General features: G+C 46.0%; 2 protein-coding genes across 4 annotated transcripts in view; one reads left to right on the forward strand and one right to left on the reverse strand.

Annotated features, from left to right (window-relative positions):
- Positions 1-7,475, forward strand: LOC116367800 (TP53-binding protein 1-like; the record flags this gene model as incomplete). The annotated part of the gene is made up of 7 exons (XM_031818973.1): positions 1-118; positions 1,094-1,246; positions 2,946-3,134; positions 3,833-3,927; positions 5,858-6,054; positions 6,559-6,695; positions 7,023-7,475. Coding segments are annotated over 7 exons (1,086 nt in total), but the record flags the coding sequence as incomplete, so codon positions are not given.
- The window catches only part of LOC109877632 (gamma-tubulin complex component 4), a 23,767-nt gene continuing 8,347 nt past the window's right edge, over positions 7,465-22,884 (reverse strand). For all 3 annotated transcript variants that reach the window (XM_031818971.1, XM_031818969.1, XM_031818970.1), the window contains 6 exons: positions 20,448-20,592; positions 16,616-16,793; positions 15,949-16,083; positions 15,508-15,624; positions 15,229-15,368; positions 7,465-7,807 (listed from right to left, as the gene is read on the reverse strand). In XM_031818971.1, coding sequence (XP_031674831.1) covers positions 7,801-7,807; positions 15,229-15,368; positions 15,508-15,624; positions 15,949-16,083; positions 16,616-16,793; positions 20,448-20,592 — 722 coding nt within the window. In that variant the 3' untranslated portion in view covers positions 7,465-7,800. The remainder of the gene's footprint in view (positions 7,808-15,228; positions 15,369-15,507; positions 15,625-15,948; positions 16,084-16,615; positions 16,794-20,447; positions 20,593-22,884) is intronic.

Below are 22,884 nucleotides of genomic sequence, written 5' to 3' on the forward strand. Positions count from 1 at the left end.
GTACAGCCGCAGTTCTGTCATCCTGACCATGGAGCAAGGCAACAGGCTGAGAGAACAGTACGGCCTGGGACCCTACGAGCCCTCACACCCCTGGCCAAGGCCTCTGATATCAGCCTGGGTAGACAACCACAAAGCTTTGAGGATTGACTAAGTGAGAACCATATAGCCGTGCCCTGGCAAAGAACCACAAGTACCCTTTCCACACTGAGCCGAGATGTACTGCACTGGCCTGGTTACGCTAACACAATAGTTGCTGGAACTCTTCTGGAAAGGACAGTGTGAAAACTAAATGATTGGACCTAGCACAGTAGCATACCACCCAGGCATCCCACTGCTGGCTTGCTTCTGAAGCTAAGCAGGGTGGTCCTGGGTGGTCCCTGGATGGGAGACCAGATGCGACGAAGTGGTGTAAGAGGGCCAGTAGGAGGTACTCTTTTCTCTGGTCTAAAAAAATAATAAAAAATATCCCAATGCCCCAGGGCAGTGATTGGGGACATTGCCCTGTGTAGGGTGCAGTCTTTCGGATGGGACGTTAAACGAGTGTCCTGTCTCTGGTCACTAAAAGATCCCTTGGCACTTATTATAAGAGTAGGGGTGTTAACCCTGGTGTCCTGGCTAAATTCCCAATTCCCATACCATCATGACCACCTAATCATCCCCAGCTTCCAATTGGCTCATTCATCTCCACTTCTCTCCCCTGTAACTATTACCCAGGTCGTTGCTGTAAATGAGAATGTGTTCTCAGTCAACTTACCGGTTAAATAAAAACAGTACAGGTTGAGTTGGCATGATAATGTTAAAATGGTATAATGTGAGCACTGCCCAATAAGGAAATATATTACATTACTCCTCTTAAGTTTGAGTTGAGTCATCTCTACGTTTCACATAGCTTGATAAAGACTCCCAAGTCTCTGTGAAAACAGTGATTCCTTCATACAGGAAGAATCTGCTGAGTGTTTCATCAAACAGAAGTGGGGTTAAATGTTAGTGTCATTTCCGTGTCAAGTGTGATGACGTGTGACATTGCTGTGCCCACCCCCACAGATTGAAGTAGAGATATAATGAGTACATTCTATGGCGCTGTCTTCCACAGATAACCTGGTGGAGGGGAAGAGGAGACGCAGGGGGATCACAGGGGGGGCCAGCCCCCTCACCCCTGGCCCCTCTGGGAAGAGGAAGCTGATCAGCTCTGAGGACAGGGACAGGACCCCGGCTAAGCGAGGCCGCAGAGGGGGAGCCAGAGCCGGTACGGAGACCAAGTCACCCTAAACTTGACACCATACCTTAACCCTGACCCTACACCTAACCTCTGTGTCCAAGCCTAAACTCTCAACTGTAACCTCTAACATTTAGGTTAAACTTAAATGTCAACCCAAACCTAAAATGCCCACCTCCAACCCCAGTCTATTTAACACTAAGCCACAGCCCTAACCTCAACCTCAGTAACACTAAGCCACAGCCCTAACCTCAACCTCGGAGCATAGATCACTGAGCAAACCATACAGACCTGACCCCAGAACAGTGGACTGAGAGCCCTTGGTGATGGTTGGATAGGTGGAGGCATTTTATACATTCTAGAAATGTATTTCTATATTTATTAACATAATTGGTCTCAGTGGGGTGCAGAATTTTTAGACTGCTGCAATGTACATTTTAACTATTTATTAATACATTTGGTTTTAGTCAGTATTGGTAGTTTTTATGAATGTAATTATGAACTATAAGAGCAGGGCACGTATTGAAAATGTAATGTTTTTTTAACACAATTTTTAAAAATAAAGATTTGGATATTTGAAATGATTTTCTGTAAAGAGTATTCTTAGTATTGCCAGCTCTCTATAGAGATTACAGTATATAACCATAAAGCCTTTGAGTTTGTATTCAGATCCACAGACATTTTTGACTACCACAGTGCACTGCAACCACCACCCTCTCCTTATAATATAATAATATATGCCATTTAGTAGACGCTTTTATCCAAAGCCACTTAGTCATGCGTGCATACTGCATACATTTTATGTACGAGGTGGCAGGTAGCCTGGTGGTAGAGTGTTGGACTAGTAACCGAAAGGTTGCAAGATCGAATCCCTGAGCTGACAAGGTAAAAAATCTGTCGTTCTGCCCAAGAACAAGGCAGTTAACCCACTGTTCCTAGGCTGTCATTGAAAATAAGAATTTGTTCTTAACTGACTTTCCTAGTTAAAGGTCAAATAAAAAAATGTTTTCTTTAAAATGGGTGGTCCTGGGAATTGAAACCACTATCCTGGCGTTGTAAGTGCCATGCTTTACCAACGGAGCGACAGAGGACCTTAGGCTGAGTTGGTATGTGAATAACTACTAGACTTGGTGTTGGTCCACATGTGTAAAGGAAACAGGTAAAGGTGTGTTTTTATATTATCCACTGAATATTTGCTTAGAGGGGTGTCTTTCCGTAAACCTTTCACTCCTTTGAACCGCGCACGGATCCCAAAAACTTGTTTTGAGTGACGGCAGACAATGTTTCATGACATTGGAGAAGTGTTAAGTCAAACCTCTTTTCCTTTAGTTGTTTGAAGAGCTGAAGCTCATGTTTTACTGCACTGGTGGTGTTTGAAGAGCTGAAGCTCATGTTTTACTGCACTGGTGGTGTTTGAAGAGCTGAAGCTCATGTTTTACTGCACTGGTGGTGTTTGAAGAGCTGAAGCTCATGTTTTACTGCACTGGTGGTGTTTGAAGAGCTGAAGCTCATGTTTTACTGCACTGGTGGTGTTCGTGTTCTTCCTCAGTCTGTTATAAAGCTCTTTTTCTTCATAGACCTTTTCTCTCTTGAAATACACAATTCCAGCTGTTTCATTGATGGTTTCTAATTTCTGCCTTCTCTCTATTTCTCTTTTATTTCTCTCTCTCTGTGTATGTGTCTCTGATTGGGCGTCTGTATGTGTCCATCCATTCATTTCTCTCCACAGGCCAGCGGGTTGGTGTGTGTAACACCTCAGGCAGTGGCACCGACCTGCCCTGGGACCATAGTGACCTGGCGGAGACTCACGGCCCGCTGCCCCAGAGTGCATCTCTCTTCCTGGGCTTTGCCTTCATGCTGACCGCATCATCAGAGAGCGACCGCCAGACCAACCAGACAATCAGCGATGGCGAGGAGGGTGAGAAGGCTATGGCCCAATCCCAAATCTACCCCTAAACCCTACGCCCTTGTGGAGATGGGAGAGGATTTGATTGGTATAAGCAATATGGTGAAACTCCATCTGGCCTATCAGAGGACAGGGTGGAGCTATAGTACTATCAAATTGCGAACACCTCTCAAATCCAGTCAGATCTCCACATGCATAAAGCATAGGGTCCAGGGGTTGTTTCTGGATGGGACCCTTGTGTATTCCCAGACTGTGGAACACCCCTTAAAGGGATAGTTCATTCCAGTGTTCAAATTATACATTGTCTTTTGGGGGTGCACAACATTGAAATCTTTGACCTTTTGGGGGAGACCCACATTTATATTTTAATTATTATGGGGTCTCTAATTTGATGTTCATTCCAATATTAAAGTTTGACAGATATTCATAAATCGGCGGAATCCTAACTTTGAGACTTTGGTGTTAATAATTGATGTCACTGGGAAACTTGCAAGAAAACAATTACTGAGTGTGTGGAAAAATAAGATTCTGCCCAGGAATCTGGTTAGTTTTAGGCAAAGGTCTTCCACAGTGGTCTGTGCAGCCTCAATGAAATGTATTTAATTCATTTAAGACACACCGACATCCTTTTTTGTTTATCTAAATGACAGCTAAAGATCTCTCTGATTGTGTATGTTAACATGTTTTATGTTGTCCTTTCCCTCCAATAGAGTATGTGCAGACGGCCCCCTATCACAAACGCTACACTGAGACCCAGCTGGAGGCCGGAGCGGGCTTCATCCTCAACGACTTCAACGAGGAACAGGTGACATGGAACACCCATAGAGAGAGAATTACTAGAAGGGACAAAGCCTCTCATTTCACTGCAATTCTATTTCTATGAGCACACTTCTACAGCCATGTCAGTTCTCATGGAATATGGAGAGAAGCATTACTGTATGTAGGCACACTACATCCTCTGCACCTACAGTTGAAGTTGGAAGTCTATGATGAAGCCTACACTTAGGTTAGTCATAAACTTGTTTTTCAACCACTCCACAAATTTCTTGTTAAACTATAGTTTTGGCAAGTCGGTTAGGACATCTACTTTGTGCGTGACACAAGTCATTTTCCCAACAATTGTTTACAGACTAATTATTTCACTTATAATTCACTGTATCACAATTTCAGTGGGTCAGAAGTTTACCTACACTAAGTTGACTGTGGATTTAAACAGCTTGGAAAATTCCAGAAAATTATGTCATCTCTTTAGAAGCTTCTGATAGGCTAATTGACATAATTTGAGTCAATTGGAGGTGTACCTGTGGATGTATTTCAAGGCCTACCTTCAAACTCAGTGCCTCTTTGCTTGACATCATGGGGAAATCACAAGAAATTACCCAAGACCTCAGAAGAAAAATTGTAGACCTCCACAAATCTGGTTCATCCTTGGGAGCAATTTCCAAATGCCTGAAGGTACCACTTTCATCTGAACGAACACCATGGGACAACGCAGCAGTCATACTGCTCAAGAAGGAGACGTGTTCTGTCTTCTAGAGATGAAAAGTGCAAATCAATCCCTTCACAAGGACCTTGTGAAGATGCTGGAGGAAACAGGGACAAAAGTATATCCACAATAAAACGAGTCCTATATCGACATGACCTGAAAAGCCACTCAGCAAGGAAGAAGCCACTGCTCCAAAACTGCCATAAAAAAGCCAGACTACGGTTTGCAACTGCATATGGGGACAAAGATCATACTTTTTGAAGAAATGTCCTCTGGTCTGATGAAACAAAAATAGAACTCTTTGGCCATAATGACCATCGTTATGTTAGGAGGAAAAAGGAGGATGCTTGCAAGCCAAAGAACACCATCCCAACCGTGAAGCACGAGGGTGGCAGCATCGTGTTGGGGGTGCTTTGCTGCAGGAGGGACTGGTGCACTTCACAAAATAGATGGCATCATGAGGCAGGGAAATTATGTGGATGTATTGAAGCAACATCTCAAGACATCAGTCAGGAAGTTAAAGCTTGGTCTCAAATGGGTCTTCCAAATGCTTGGGGTCATTGTCCATACTTCCAAAGTTGTGACAAAATGGCTTAAGGACAACAAAGTCAAGGTATTGGAGTGGCTATCACAAAGCCCTGACCTCAATCCCATAGAACATTTGTGGGCAGAACTGAAAAAGCGCGTGGGAGCAAGGAGGCCTACAAACCTGACTCAGTTACACCAGCTCTGTCAGGAGGATTGGGCCAACATTCACCCAACTTATTGTGGGAAGCTTGTGGAAGGCTACCCGAAACATTTGACCCAAGTTAAACTATTTAAAGGCAATGCTACCAAATACTAATTGAGTGTATGTAAACTTCTGACCTACTGGGAAAGTGATCAAATAAAAGCTGAAATAAATCACTCTACTATTATTCTGACATTTCACATTCTTAAAATGAAGTGTTGATCCTAACTGACCTAAGACAGATACTTTTTACTAGGATTAAATGTCAGGAATTGTGAAAAACTGAGTTAAATGTATTTGGCTAAGGTGTATGTAAACTTCTGACTTCAACTGTATATGTCACAGGAGGTAGTGCACTTGCTCTGTAAACAAAGGGTCCCTGGTTCAAGTTCCATTTCAGCATTCTTCCCTCAATTGCTCCACTAAAAGAATGCAATGTTTAGCTTTAGCTTCTACATATTCAATTTCTAATATTGCCCATCGTGAAGTGTCCTCTCTTGTGATTCCCTCCCGCCGCAGTGCAAGGCGGCCTATCAGAGCCTGCTGATCACCGACCAGCATAGCCGAACCAGGAAGTACCTGCTGTGTGTGGCCAGTGGCGTGCCGTGTGTGTCTCACATCTGGGTGAGGGACTGTTGCAAGGAGGGCAAGCTGCTCAACTACAGGAACTACCTGCTGCCCGCAGGAGTGGGCCCTGACGAGCGCATAGTGGAATGGTGGGGATTGTAGTTGTTTATATCCAAAAATTGTCAGACTACACCTGTCCCTATCATATAGGAATAATGCAGGCACATTAAGTTGGCTCTCTCAAGTGATACAAATGTAAACACTGGTAGTCTACTATTATAATGGCATCCAGTCTATCAATCAAACACATTTTATAAAACCCTTTTAACAATAGCAGTTGTCACAAAGTGCTTTACAGATACCCAGCCTAAAACCCCTTAGAGCAAGCAATGCATAAGCACAGTGGCTAGGAAAAACTCCCTGGAAAGGCAGGAACAGGCTCTGAGGGATGGCCAGTCCTCTGGATGTACCAGGTGGATTTTAAGAGTACTTGTGCCAGATGTGTTCAACTGTTCCTAGATGACCAGCAGGTCAAAACAAATAACCACGGTGGCTATAGAGTCATGCATTCAAAGTGAACAAAACACTTCAAGAATGAATATGGTCCTGGTGCTGAGGGGAATGCATTGAGTGCTTTTGTTTATTTTGATCAGGCATCCGCGCTGCAGCCCGTTTAAGGCCCTGCGGGTCCTGTTGGTATTTGAGGAGCCGGCGGAGCTGTGGTCTGAGCTGCTGATGATGAGTGGAGCTTCCTCTGTGAGACAGCATCAAGCAGAAAAGGACAGCTCTGGTACGTACAGTACAATACATGCTCTCCTGTCCCAGCACTGCTTGAAAATGATCAAAACAAACATGTTGGTGTGTCTGTATGGTAACACCCCTAACACTTATTAGCCCTGAAGGTCACTGGTTCAATCCACCTTTTCCACTTTCTGTTCTCCTGTGTTAAATTATTGTCAAGCTAATGTTTCTAATCTTGATGCCTACGCAACAAGTAGTTCAAGATGATCACTAGGTAACATTCTAGAGTAAAAGCCAAAAAGATGAGCCTTGAGTAGAGACAAATGCATGTTCTGGATGTCTGCTTTCATAATGCGTTTTATGTTTGCGTCAACAGACATTCCTGTGGGCAAGTTTGATGTGGTGGTCACAGACCGCACCTGTCCTCCATTGGTTCTGAAGAGTGTGACATCACAGGACATACCCATAGTGTCGCCCGAGTGGCTAATCCACAGTCTGATCTGTGGGGAGCGCCTGGGTTACCATAGCAACCCCCAATATCATCATGACTACACATCCCCACCCTCATCCTAATCCAAGCCTCCCTTCGCACACAAAGGTTTATTGTAGGTAGAAGATGCCCTTATCCTCAGATCTGGGATCAGTTTCCCAACTCGCAATCATAACCATTATGAGGGGTGATATGACCCTGTGTCAGTGCTTAGGAGCAACTTGTACCTACATACACACCGTCAACCACGTTAAATGTATTGTCAGTTCTATTGCATGCTACTGTATATAGTTTTAACCTGTCTGTTTTTATGGAATAATAAACTGACTTTCATTTTAATGATGGTTTATTTGTCTGTTTCTTCATGAAAAGGCGCACACATTAATGATACAGTATTTACAATTTATACAATAGGGTAAGTAACACAGCCTGTTCTCAAATCGGTTTGTGCTGTATAGCCAACTCATACAGAGCAAACAGATCTGGGACCAGGCTAGAGGAACCATACAGAATAACAATTGAAACGAAGAGGTTTCAGGACACAATGGGGTTATGCAACAACATACTGATTTTCAAGTCCTTCCATCCGACTTGAAGATAAATGGTCTGGAACGCTTGTTACTCAAGACCTCATCTGGAAATCATCCTCCATTTTCTCTCCCAATCAGAAACTGCAAATGAAGGCAAAATACAGGTATCAGTGTTGAGGGGTGTGTAGGGTTAAGTTCCCCCTAGACGCTGATCTTGGGTCAGTTTTGCATTTTCCCCACCAGAGCCGAGCAGCCCTATACGCTCACTACGCAAGATGCGTAGGGCCCTGCCTCCCCTCGTGTCAAAGCGGGTGTCAATGTTTACAACTTCGATGAGAGGATGAAGTGGAACTATCCTTCTGGTCACGAAAGGAGAAAACACCATGAGAGTGAATTGCGGGATCAGCAAACAGGTAAACTTGTTTGATGTCAGCAAATAACAGTAATGTTAAGTTGATGTACTAGCTTGCAGTGCATCTCTCTGTAGTCGGTCTTGCTGGGCAGTGCATCTCCTGGTCTGTCTGTTGCTTGCCAGACACTTCCAGGGCTGTGTTCTGTGACTTTGTGCTTGACAAATGTGAGAGTGAAATACAAAGGGCAACAGTGTTTATAAACTGCAGCGCAGAAAAGATGTGCACGAAATGAAACTCGCGCTTTCCAGCAGCAACCTCTGCACTCCTCATAGGCACACAATTTTAAAACAAGACAATGATTATCTAGTCTCTCAGTCAAGGTTTAGTTACAACTCTGGACTAATGCAAGATGGAAAGCAATAAATTGACTATTGATGTATATATTGAATTTAAAAGTTGATTAGCTGGGCATACTGGGCAATATGGATGCACATCTCTCAGTAATAATAATAATTCAGCCAAGCCATAGTATAAATAGTATTTTCTATTTGAAAATGTATAAAAGGAAATCTGGGGAAGCCAGTTTGAATGGGCCTGATGCAGAGGATCAAATGAATAGTATTCATCTATAATTTACAGGTGCTATGCTTCAGTTTGTCAGTAGTGGAGATGCTGGATCATCAGTCAGTACAAGCACAGACTCAGTTGATCCACATCCAGCCTCAGCCAGAACTAGACCCGGTACTGCCGTCTTCGACAAGTACTAACACAGACCCAATACAGCAGTCTTCAGCAAGCACTAACACAGACCCAATACAGCAGTCTTCGACAAGCACTAACACAGACCCAGGTGAAGTACAGCCTCAGCCAGTACTAGCACAACCAGAGGTGTACAGCCAGCATCAGATACAAGCAGCTCAGACCCTAATAGAACAGTTGCTGCTCAACCAAATGACCCAGCAGATTGGCCCCCAGTCTTAACAGACTTTATGAGGACTGAGTTGGTGCGCTGAGGTCCATTCAAACTAGGACTGGATTTTTTTTAACCTAAAGACAAGTCTAGAAGAGGTTTCCATCAGGCTTATTACAGAGACAGCTGGCTAATTGGGGAAAAGATGACCAGGAGCTGGCTAATTGGGGAAAAGATGACCAGGAGCTGGCTAATTGGGGAAAAGATGACCGGGAGCTGGCTAAATGGGGAAAAAATTCCCGGGAGCTGGCTAATTGGGGAAAAGATTCCCGGGAGCTGGCTAATTGGGGAAAAGATTCCCGGGAGCTGGCTAATTGGGGAAAAGATTCCCGGGAGCTGGCTAATTGGGGAAAAGATTCCCGGGAGCTGGCTAATTGGGGAAAAGATTCCCGGGAGCTGGCCAATTGGGGAAAAGATTCCCGGGAGCTGGCCAATTGGGGAAAAGATTACCGGGAGCTGGCTAATTGGGGAAAAGATTACCGGGAGCTGGCTAATTGGGGAAAAGATTACCGGGAGCTGGCTAATTGGGGAAAAGATTACCGGGAGCTGGCTAATTGGGGAAAAGATTACCGGGAGCTGGCTAATTGGGGAAAAGATTACCAGGAGCTGGCTAATTGGGGAAAAGATTACCAGGAGCTGGCTAATTGGGGAAAAGATTACCGGGAGCTGGCTAATTGGGGAAAAGATTACCAGGAGCTGGCTAATTGGGGAAAAGATTACCAGGAGCTGGCTTTCATAACCAAAAACACTGCATTGTTTTTGCTGTAAGCTCTTTTTTACTAAAGACTACAAAATAATAAAGGAAGGCATGAATGACTGGTCAAATATCAACGCCATTCTGAAACACCATGAGAGTCGTCCTGAACACAAACAATATGATTAAGTGGAGAGAACTTGATCTGCGCCTAAGTCGGGGACAGACTCTTGACCAGATACAAATGACAATTTGAGGCTGAAAGAAAGAGATGGCGAGATGTCTTTACACGTTTAATAAGTATCACCCAGTCTCTTGCTGAAAGAAACCTAGCATTCTGTGGTTCATCAGACAAACTCTTCCAACCAGAATGGAAACTTCCGAAAAGAGGTTGAATTACTGGCAAAATTTGACCCCGTTATGGAAAATCCATCTCAGCAAAATTAAAGATGGAGAGACATGTTCATTACCTTGGGAAGCGCACACAGAATGAGCTGATACAGATTGTGAGTGACAAGATTCTAGAAGCAATGATGACTCAAGTAAAAGACAAAGTACTTCTCCATTATCTTGAACCTAACATTAGTCACCAGGAACAAATGTCCATTATTCTGAGAAGCGTGGCTTTAAGGGAAAGCCAGAGATCAAGGAGCACTTCCTTGGCTTTGTGAATGTTGAGGTTACAACAGGCTTGAATACAGCTGTGTGATTAACTTTGGTTCCCTCTACAGCCTGGGCATTTTCAGCATCAGCATGGACACCAGTCTATCTGGACTGGTGTCCACTGTCATCTTAGATAAGCTGAACGAGCTGAAGATTCCATTTGAAGATTGCAGAGGGCAAGCTTATGATAATGGGGGCAACATGAAGGGCAAGCACCAAGGAGTAAAGCTAGACTGCTCCAAAAAAATCCCAGAGTCGTGTTCATCCCATGTGGCGCACCTACTCTAAACATTTGGGCATGTGCAAAAGCTCTTCACCTTATTTTCAGCTGGCACACAAAGATGGAGTGTTTTGAAGAAACACATGAACATAACCGAGTGCCACAAGATGGGAGAGTAGGCTCCAAAGTGTTCATGCAATCAGGTATCAGGCTTCACAAGATGGGAGAGTAGGCTCCAAAGTGTTCATGCAATCAGGTATCAGGCTTCACAAGATGGGAGAGTAGGCTCCAAAGTGTTCATGCAATCAGGTATCAGGCTTCACAAGATGGGAGAGTAGGCTCCAAAGTGTTCATGCAATCAGGTATCAGGCTTCACAAGATGGGAGAGTAGGCTCCAAAGTGTTCATGCAATCAGGTATCAGGCTTCACAAGATGGGAGAGTAGGCTCCAAAGTGTTCATGCAATCAGGTATCAGGCTTCACAAGATGGGAGAGTAGGCTCCAAAGTGTTCATGCAATCAGGTATCAGGCTTCACAAGATGGGAGAGTAGGCTCCAAAGTGTTCATGCAATCAGGTATCAGGCTTCACAAGATGGGAGAGTAGGCTCCAAAGTGTTCATGCAATCAGGTATCAGGCTTCACAAGATGGGAGAGTAGGCTCCAAAGTGTTCATGCAATCAGGTATCAGGCTTCACAAGATGGGAGAGTAGGCTCCAAAGTGTTCATGCAATCAGGTATCAGGCTTCACAAGATGGGAGAGTAGGCTCCAAAGTGTTCATGCAATCAGGTATCAGGCTTCACAAGATGGGAGAGTAGGCTCCAAAGTGTTCATGCAATCAGGTATCAGGCTTCACAAGATGGGAGAGTAGGCTCCAAAGTGTTCATGCCATCAGGTATCAGGCTTCTGAGGTTTGGGAGGCATTACTGGAAGCCAGACAGACGATCAACGATCCTGCGGCCAAAGTGGAGGCACAAGCACTTGCAGAGGAAGTTGTGTCCTACCACTTCTTGATTTGATGTGTCGTAAGGTGTAAGATACTGACAATGACAAACAAGGTGAACAAGCTCCTCCAATCCACCTCAATGCAGTTGGATATCGCCGTGAATTTAATCTCAAATGCAGAGGCCTCCCTCACTTCACACCGGGAAACTGGATTCTCTGAGGCCCAGACAACAGCATTTGTGAAGAAATTAATGTGGAGGCTTTTCTGAAAGAGAAGAGACAGAAACAGCAAGAGGTATTTCAGCTACGAGGCTCCTGATGAACCAGTGACTGACGCACTGAAAAACCTTGAAGTCAACTACTTCAACATTGTGATCGACTCTGCTGTGACATCCACGGATGAGAGATTTGAAACACTCAACCAGGTGAAAACCAAATATGGAGTATTGCTGAACTTCAGTACTGCCTCTCACATGTCCAGTGAATCTTAAGGCTCAGTGCATGGAAGTTAAACTCTCTAACCTTCAGAGATGTCTGTGACATCAGTGGAATGGATCTGCCACATGAGATTCAGAATGTACCTGATCTGCCATCAGATGACTGCCTTTCCTTTCTCTGTGAGAACAACCTGGAGGAACTCTATCCTAACCTCTGGACGGCCCTAAGTACTGCAGTCACCCTACCAGTAACAGTAGAATCGGCAGAGAGGAGCTTTTCAAAATAAAAGCTCATCAAAAGCTACCTGAGGTCTTCATGTCACAGGAAGGTTTGGGTGGTCTGGCCATCATGAGCATACATCATGACGTGGGGAAACACATGTCCTTTGATGACTTTGCATCAAGGATGAGCAGAAGAGGAATATTTTGATGGTAAGATTTGAATTCAAATGTTTGGACACTTAGTAACATTGTAAGATTGTATGGCAGAAGTGCATGTGTGTAAATGACTGCTTACATAACTATGTGACATACTTTCTCCATTTCTTCCAGACAGTCCAGATAGACTGGTGTCCATGCTGATGCTGAACATGCCCAGGCTGTAGAGGGAACCAAAGCTAATCACACAGCTGTATAGGTTTTATTGGACTATTTTGAGACACATAGCTGCAGCCATAGCCTATAGGCTCATGTTTACATTGTATAGACAAAGCTACATGTGAGGACTGGACTAATTACCAGGCAGCAGAGACAAAGCTCACTGTTATATTGGATTATTTTCTACAATGTCTTATTTATGTTAATATTCAATTATCTTAAGATTCTATAGAAATTATATTCATTAAATATTGTTTGTTTATACCTCATTCTGTTCTGTATAGGTCTACTTATTCTTAGACTGACAGATGGAGCAAACTGTTTTAAAGGAGGGAGGATTGTAGTGGGAACACTGGGGTGTCAGGTGTGACAATGGCAAATGGTTTACAGGTCAGGTAGGAGGGGCGCTTAGCAGAATTTTGCTTAGGGCCCCAGGGAGGACGGGACCGGCTCTGTTCCCCACGATTGGTTAGGATTGGTAGAGGGGGAGCTGATCGCATCATGTCAGGTCCCTACCTGCCCAGGGTGGAGTGCAGTGTCATGTCAGGTCCCTACCTGCCCAGGGTGTAGTGTCATGTCAGGTCCCTACCTGCCCAGGGTGTAGTGTCATGTCAGGTCCCTACCTGCCCAGGGTGTAGTGTCATGTCAGGTCCCTACCTGCCCAGGGTGTAGTGTCATGTCTGGTCCCTACCTACCCAGGGTGTAGTGTCATGTCAGGTCCCTACCTGCCCAGGGTGTAGTGTCATGTCAGGTCCCTACCTGCCCAGCGTAGAGTGTAGTGTCATGTCAGGTCCCTACCTGCCCAGGGTGTAGTGTCATGTCAGGTCCCTACCTGCCCAGGGTGCAGTGTAGTGTCATGTCAGGTCCCTACCTGCCCAGGGTGCAGTGTAGTGTCATGTCTGGTCCCTACCTGCCCAGGGTGTAGTGTCATGTCATGTCAGGTCCCTATCTGCCCAGGGTGCAGTGTCATGTCTGGTCCCTACCTGCCCAGGGTGCAGTGTCATGTCAGGTCCCTACCTGCCCAGGGTGTAGTGTCATGTCTGGTCCCTACCTGCCCAGGGTGTAGTGTCATGTCTGGTCCCTACCTGCCCAGGGTGTAGTGTCATGTCTGGTCCCTACCTGCCCAGGGTGTAGTGTCATGTCAGGTCCCTACCTGCCCAGGGTAGAGTGTAGTGTCATGTCAGGTCCCTACCTGCCCAGGGTGCAGTGTAGTGTCATGTCAGGTCCCTACCTGCCCAGGGTGCAGTGTAGTGTCATGTCAGGTCCCTACCTGCCCAGGGTGCAGTGTAGTGTCATGTCAGGTCCCTACCTGCCCAGGGTGCAGTGTAGTGTCATGTCATGTCCCTACCTGCCCAGGGTGCAGTGTAGTGTCATGTCATGTCCCTACCTGCCCAGTGTGTAGTGTAGTGTAGTGTCATGTCAGGTCCCTATCTGCCCAGGGTGCAGTGTCATGTCTGGTCCCTATCTGCCCAGGGTGCAGTGTCATGTCTGGTCCCTACCTGCCCAGGGTGTAGTGTAGTGTCATGTCAGATCCCTACCTGCCCAGGGTGTAGTGTAGTGTCATGTCAGATCCCTACCTGCCCAGGGTGTAGTGTCATGTCAGGTCCCTACCTGCCCAGGGTGTAGTGTCATGTCAGGTCCCTACCTGCCCAGGGTGTAGTGTCATGTCAGGTCCCTATCTGCCCAGGGTGTAGTGTCAGGTCCCTACCTGCCCAGGGTGTAGTGTAGTGTCATGTCCCTACCTGCCCAGTGTGTAGTGTAGTGTAGTGTCATGTCAGGTCCCCATCTGCCCAGGGTGCAGTGTCATGTCAGGTCCCTACCTGCCCAGGGTGTAGTGTAGTGTCATGTCCCTACCTGCCCAGGGTGTAGTGTAGTGTCATGTCCCTACCTGCCCAGGGTGTAGTGTCATGTCTGGTCCCTACCTGCCCAGGGTGTAGTGTAGTGTCATGTCCCTACCTGCCCAGGGTGCAGTGTCATGTCAGGTCCCTACCTGCCCAGGGTGTAGTGTCATGTCTGGTCCCTACCTGCCCAGGGTGTAGTGTCATGTCAGGTCCCTACCTGCCCAGGGTGTAGTGTCATGTCAGGTCCCTACCTGCCCAGCGTAGAGTGTAGTGTCATGTCAGGTCCCTACCTGCCCAGGGTGTAGTGTCATGTCATGTCAGGTCCCTATCTGCCCAGGGTGCAGTGTCATGTCTGGTCCCTACCTGCCCAGGGTGCAGTGTCATGTCAGGTCCCTACCTGCCCAGGGTGTAGTGTCATGTCAGGTCCCTACCTGCCCAGGGTGTAGTGTCATGTCTGGTCCCTACCTGCCCAGGGTGTAGTGTCATGTCTGGTCCCTACCTGCCCAGGGTGTAGTGTCATGTCAGGTCCCTACCTGCCCAGGGTAGAGTGTAGTGTCATGTCAGGTCCCTACCTGCCCAGGGTGCAGTGTAGTGTCATGTCAGGTCCCTACCTGCCCAGGGTGCAGTGTAGTGTCATGTCAGGTCCCTACCTGCCCAGGGTGCAGTGTAGTGTCATGTCAGGTCCCTACCTGCCCAGGGTGCAGTGTAGTGTCATGTCATGTCCCTACCTGCCCAGGGTGCAGTGTAGTGTCATGTCATGTCCCTACCTGCCCAGGGTGTAGTGTAGTGTCATGTCAGGTCCCTACCTGCCCAGGGTGTAGTGTAGTGTCATGTCAGGTCCCTACCTGCCCAGGGTGCCTCCTGACTGGGTGTAGTACTTGTTGTAGTCCAGCCTGAGCAGCAGCTGAGCCAGGTCAGAGTTGATCTGGTGGTTTCTGACACCTGACAGGATCTTGAAGAGCAGGAAGGACTGACGACTGAAACCCTGAAATTACAGATGAAGTACTTCATTGTTTGCATTGGCCATTTAGCACCAAAGATTACAAGCAATTACTATAATATAGTAATATAGGCGTGACAATGGGTGAAAGGTTATTGTTAGCAGTTCTAGCAGACAGCCTTACCTTGACCAAGATGTCCAGTTGGGCTGTTCCTCTCTCATCCAGCGGAGCCACGTTCTGGCTGACCAATGAGCAGAAGTTATGACACAGCTCCAGGATCTCATTCAGACAGTGGAACACCTGGGATAGGAGAGAAGACATTGGACAAAATTCAAAAATGAATGGGAAACCATAGCTAAGTGGTCATTCAAGGCTGAATCCTAATTTGATAGTGTTGTTATCCATGATTAGCACTCAACGCGCAGTAACACGTTCAAGGTTGTCTTCATTTCAGTCGCGTTGTGCCATTGGCTGGTAAGTGGTTACCTTGTCAGGAACCATATCAAAGTGACATGGCAATCTGATCATCTGCATAACGTGACTGCAGTAAAGAAGTCGTTGAAGTGGCCTTAAATTACTGCCACATTGTATTCACGTCAAATGCTAATAAATTGAGACGCTAACCGGCTTGAGCAGGATGAAGGACTGTGCTAGCAGGTTGCTAAGGAAGTGGTCGTGGGCCAGCCGGATGCTCTCAAAGTCTCTGGTGGAGTTGATCTGCTGCAGCAGCTGAGAGAACTGAGACTCCAGCACGTCCACCTGAGAGAGGAGGGAGGAGAGAGGAGGAGCAGCACAGCCATGTTAGAAATATGGCACCAACAACAAGGTCATTCATAGCCTGGTCATAGGAATAGATGTGTTGTCTTGCCAACTCCTATGACTTCCTTTGAGCTGGCTATACAGATATGGGACCAGTTTTGAAAGAGGAGCAAAAACAAATGTGCATTGTAGTTGTAGAACAAAGAAAGGAATGCTTGTTTGCATTAATATGGCCATGGTAAACTGAGTATGGTGCATTGAGCCTCTCAAATTTCCTCCCAAAGCTGAATATGAACAGGTAAAAAAACTATACAGTCTTGTCTTTACTACTGCTCTCTATTCTTAAAAACAGACCAGATGCACTGTACAGTACTTAGTCTTTGGATGTACAGATGACACGTGGTTGTGGTTCCGTGTGGCTCAGTTGGTAGAGCATGGCACTTGGAAAGCAAGGGTTCGATTCCCACGGGGGACAAGTATGAAAACGTATGCACACACTACTGTGACAGTGTCTTCCTGGAGATATAATCACCTGTAGGTAGTACTGCAGGTTGTCCACCAGGAAAGCCATGTGGTTACGTAGCCTCCACTTGACAGCGTCTGTCTGGTTGGATTTGAGGTGTTTCCTCTGCATCTGTAGAGCCCAGCAGTGCTGCAGCTCAGACTGCACCCGACGCACACTCAGCAAGTAACGAAATATTACATTATACCTGGGAGACAGGACAGAGTCAGGGATATTACATTATACCTGGGAGACAGGACAGAGTCAGGGATATTACATTATACCTGGGAGACAGGACAGAGTCAGGGATATTACATTATACCTGGGAGACAGGACAGAGTCAGGGATATTACATTATACCTGGGAGACAGGACAGACTCAGGGATATTACATTATACCTGGGAGACAGGACAGAGTCAGGGATATCACATTATACCTGGGAGACAGGACAGAGTCAGGGATATCACATTATACCTGGGAGACAGGACAGAGTCAGGGATATCACATTATACCTGGGAGACAGGACAGAGTCAGGGATATCACATTATACCTGGGAGACAGGACAGAGTCAGGGATATTACATTATACCTGGGAGACAGGACAGAGTCAGGGATATCACATTATACCTGGGAGACAGGACAGAGTCAGGACAGAGTCAGGGATATTACATTATACCTGGGAGACAGGACAGAGTCAGGGATATTACATTATACCTGGGAGACAGGACAGAGTCAGGGATATTACATTATACCTGGGAGACAGGACAGAGTCAGGGATATTACATTATACCTGGGAGACAGGACAGAGTCAGGGATATTACATTATACCTGGGGGACAGGACAGAGTCAGGGATATTACATTATACCTGGGGGACAGGACACGGTCGTGAATATTACATTTTACCTGGGGGACAGGACAGAGTCAGGGATATTACATTATACCTGGGGGACAGGACACGGTCGTGAATATTACATTTTACCTGGGGGACAGGACACGGTCGTGATTATGCCATGACGATAGTGTCAGTTTCAGGAAGACTAGCTAAGTCTAAACTGAATCGGACACAACTGATCATAAGGAAAATAAAAACAAGTTCTATATATATTTTTTAATCTTTATTTAACTAGACAAGTCAGTTAAGAACAAATTCTAACTTCAATGACGGCCTAGGAACAATGGGATAACTGCCTGTTCATGGGCAGAACAGACTTGTACCTTGTCAGCTCGGGGATTTGAACTTGCAACCTTTCGGTTACTAGTCCAACGCTCTAACCACTAGGCTACCTGCCGCCCCAAATATGAACAGAGAACTTGTGAGGAATGCAATACGAAAACATGACGGTACAAACAATGGTTATATACACTCACTGACCATTGTATTAGGTATACCCATCTAGTACTGGGTCAGACACCCCTTTGCCTACAGTAGTTATATACACTCACTGACGAGTGTATTAGGTATACCCATCTAGTACTGGGTCAGACACCCCTTTGCCTCCAGTGGTTACATGCACTCACTGTCCAGTGTATTAGGTATACCCATCTAGTACTGGGTCAGACACCCCTTTGCCTCCAGTGGTTATACACACTCACTGACCAGTGTATTAGATATACCCATCTAGTACTGGGTCAGACACCCCTTTGCCTCCAGTGGTTATATACACTCACTGACCAGTGTATTAGGTATACCCATCTAGTACTGGGTCAGACACCCCTTTGCCTCCAGTGGTTATATACACTCACTGTCCAGTGTATTAGGTATACCCATCTAGTACTGGGTCAGACACCCCTTTGCCTCCAGTGGTTATATACATTCACTGACCAGTGTATTAGGTATACCCATCTAGTACTGGGTCAGACACTCCTTTGCCTCCAGTGGTTATATACACTCACTGACCAGTGTATTAGGTATACCCATCTAGTACTGGGTCAGACACCCCTTTGCCTCCAGTGGTTATATACACTCACTGACAAGTGTATTAGGTATACCCATCTAGTACTGGGTCAGACACCCCTTTGCCTCCAGTGGTTATATACACTCACTGACAAGTGTATTAGGTATAACCATCTAGTACTGGGTCAGACACCCCTTTGCCTCCAGAACAGCCCGGATTCACTTTTTTAGTTAATAACCAAATACAGACCTAAGAAACAACAACTTACAGATGCACACAATCAATGACTACATCTCCTCTGTCCAGACCCGCATGCTCACACCTCCATCCACAGTGCACTGTTGTTTACCACATGGCCTGTAACAGCACCGTTTTGTTTCTCTCCGTAGCCCCAGCTCTTTCAATATTTAAATAATAAATCATTATGTTTTCCAAGATGAGTTATGAGCCTGAATTCTTTGGGGAATAGATTCTACAAGCCGGAAATGTTCCACAGGGATGTTGTTCCATGCTGACATGATGGCACCACACAGTTGCTGCAGATTGGCTATGGTCTACCAGCATCCATCGGACTGTGCCATTGACACCAGGCAGGATGGGTTCCATGCTGACATGATGGCACCACACAGTTACTGCAGATTGGCTATGGTCTACCAGCATCCATCGGACTGTACCATTGACACCAGGCAGGATGGGTTCCATGCTGACATGATGGCACCACACAGTTACTGCAGATTGGCTATGGTCTACCAGCATCCATCGGACTGTACCATTGACACCAGGCAGGATGGGTTCCATGCTGACATGATGGCACCACACAGTTGCTGCAGATTGGCTATGGTCTACCAGCATCCATCGGACTGTACCATTGACACCAGGCAGGATGGGTTCCATGGACTCATCCTACATCTGCCATCAACATGATGCAACAGGACACGGATTCGTCGGACCAGGCAATGTTTTTCCACTCCTCAGTTGTCCAGTGTTGGTGATGGCCTGCCCACTGGAGCCACTTCTTCTTGTTTGTACCTGTTAGGAGTGGAACCCAGTGTGGTCGTCTGATGCAATAGCCCATCTGTGACAAAGGTTGGCGAGTTCTGCATTGCGAAAAGCCGTACTGCAGACCACTGTTGTACTGCGCCGTTATTTGCCTGTTTGTGGCCCAACTGTTAGATTGCATGATTCTTACCATTCTCCTTCAACCTCTCATCAACGAGCGTTTTTTGCCCGCAGGACTGACGCTGACTGGATGGTTTTTTGTTTGTCACACCATTCTCTGTAAACCCTAGACACTATTATGCGTGAAAAGCCCAGGAGGGCAGCCGTTTGTGAGATACTGGATCCGGGACGCCTGGCAGCAACGATCATACCAGTCACTTAGGTCAGTCATTTTGCCCATTCTCACGTTCAACCGAACAGTAACTGAATGCCTCAATGCCTGTCTACCTGGGGCGGCAGGGTAACCTAGTGGTTAGAGTGTTGGACTAGTAACCGGAAGGTTGTGAGTTCAAATCTGTCGTTCTGCCCCTGAACAGGCAGTTAACCCACTGTTCCCAGGTCATCATTGAAAATAAGAATTTGTTCTTAACTGACTTGCCTGGTTAAATAAAGGTCAAATAAAAATTATATAGCAAGCCATAGACTCTCTGTCTGTAGGGAGATCCATTTTCGTGAAAGGGGTGGTGTACCTAATAAACTGGGAGTGTAATGTTAAAATATTCCATTGTCTGTTTGCACAAACATTTGCTAATGGATATCATGTTAAAGGTAGAGTCAGCAATGCACAAAGTAAAAAGCAATATTGTGTCGATTTCCACAACTACTAAGAGCATTGAAGCACGAGGCTAAACTTCTCCACTGTTACGGGTCCTGCAGCGATCACATTGGGCCCTGGTCAAAAGTAGTGCACTATATAGGGAATAAGGGACCATTTGGGAGGCAGACGTTGCCTGCTGTACAATACTCACTTCTCCAGAACGGCAGGGGTGAAGAGGATGTGCAGGGGCCACTGGACCTTGTAGGCCAAGCCCAGAGCAGCCCAGCCCGTAGGGGGCACCTCCCTGGGGGAGGACTCCTGTGGGGGAGTGGCCCCTTCCCTGGTCCCTGTGGCATCTGAGAACACAATCATACCGTTAGCCACAGGATGGCTCCACACCAGAGTATGTCAGGAGAGTTGAGCGGTTTGAAATCTCACTCATGGAACAGTCTTAGTTAACCACTCTGCCGCTCAACATCCTTCCTCCTGCTCTGCTAAAAAAATATTTTTAAAACGCTCACAGGAACAAACAAATAAAACTGCTGCTCCAAATTCACCCCATTCATTTTTTGGTTAAAAAGAATTTAACAAACACCCCAAACACCCCTTGGGTTGTGCCGTGGCGGAGATCTTTGTGGGCTATACTCAGCCTTGTCTCAGGATGGTAAGTTGGTGGTTGAAGATATCCCTCTAGTGGTGTGGGGGCTGTGCTTTGGCAAAGTGGGTGGGGTTATATCCTTCCTGTTTGGCCCTGTCCGGGGGTGTCCTCGGATGGGGCCACAGTGTCTCCTGACCCCTCCTGTCTCAGCCTCCAGTATTTATGCTGCAGTAGTTTATGTGTCGGGGGGCTGGGGTCAGTTTGTTATATCTGGAGTACTTCTCCTGTCCTATTCGGTGTCCTGTGTGAATCTAAGTGTGCGTTCTCTAATTCTCTCCTTCTCTCTTTCTTTCTCTCTCTCGGAGGACCTGAGCCCTAGGACCATGCCCCAGGACTACCTGACATGATGACTCCTTGCTGTCCCCAGTCCACCTGGCCATGCTGCTGTTCCAGTTTCAACTGACCTGAGCCCTAGGACCATGCCCCAGGACTACCTGACATGATGACTCCTTGCTGTCCCCAGTCTACCTGGCCATGCTGCTGCTCCAGTTTCAACTTCCACCTGACTGTGCTGCTGCTCTAGTTTCAACTGTTCTGCCTTATTATTATTATTCGACCATGCTGGTCATTTATGAACATTGAACATCTTGACCATGTTCTGTTATAATCTCCACCCGGCACAGCCAGAAGAGGACTGGCCACCCCACATAGCCTGGTTCCTCTCTAGGTTTCTTCCTAGGTATTGGCCTTTCTAGGGAGTTTTTCCTAGCCACCGTGCTTCTCCACCTGCATTGCTTGCTGTTTGGGGTTTTAGGCTGGGTTTCTGTACAGCACTTTGAGATATCAGCTGATGTACGAAGGGCTATATAAATAAATTTGATTTGAAATTTGATTTGATATACTTTTGTGACTATGTACCATTTGTTTTTGAAGTAGGCTGTCATAAGAAGGTTCAACATAGGCTACTAAACAAGCACCTACCTAGGTGATAGGTTGTGGCCACTGTGTTAAAAACAAGTAGCTTTTTCTCTAATCGATTGATGATCAGATACGTCAGTTGTAACTGGTTCTGTTGAACTCAAATTTTACACTTGATAGACAACTTTAGTAATGTTACAAACTTAGACTATTTTTTAACAATAGCCTATATAGAAACCAAAACGTCTCTGGTGCTGCTGCATGGCCCCATTGGTTGTCTTGTCATCAATTATACAGCCTGTGACAGATTTCTTGGTCGACTCATCTCAACATCTCTGCGCATTAGTGGTGGGGTAGGCTAAATAAATACCACAGAACAGACCTTAATAAAAGAATGGTGATGAAGGAAATTCAAAATGGTGGAGAGCATGGCCTGAGGTCGTGGTTGAACAGTACCGGAGCGCAATTGGGAGAGAAGGACAACGATCCTACATTTTAAAAAATGTATTTATAATTTTTTTTACATTTTTTTTGTTATTCAGCCAAATAACACACACTCCATTCCTCTCTCCACATCCTCTGATCCACTCCATCACATTGTTCACAAGATGGCACACACTGGGTAGAAGACATAGAAGAATGGACCATCACAAATAGCACCCTATTCCCTATGAAGTGCACTACTTGTGACCAGAACTTTTTGAAGAATAGTGCACTATTATGTGGATATGGGTGCCAAGTTCAACAGCCTTCTTTTCTCGTCTGCTTTTAAAAAGATACCAGGTGACTTCCCAGTACACATCCATCAGATTGCCTTCTCTCATCTGGTGTTCCCAGGTTATAGCAGGAGAGATGAGGGAGAGATGACCAAGACAGGCATGCATAGACTGTCTTACAGTTAGCCACCAGATGGCAGCAACTGGTTACAAGAAAATATACTGGAGCACACAGCCGCCAGTCCCAATATTTCCTTACCCCTTCCCCTTGGCCCTGACCTTTCCATGTTTACAGATCTGAATGGTATAAGAAGTGTCATGGTGGACCTTCCGCCATATTACAGATCTGCAAATATGGAAGAGTAAGTTAGGGCCATGAGGTAGTAGGGAGCAGACCTGTGTTCAAATACTATTTA

Source organism: Oncorhynchus kisutch, unplaced genomic scaffold, assembly GCF_002021735.2.
Source record: "Oncorhynchus kisutch isolate 150728-3 unplaced genomic scaffold, Okis_V2 scaffold1757, whole genome shotgun sequence".
Classification (NCBI taxonomy): domain Eukaryota; kingdom Metazoa; phylum Chordata; class Actinopteri; order Salmoniformes; family Salmonidae; genus Oncorhynchus; species Oncorhynchus kisutch.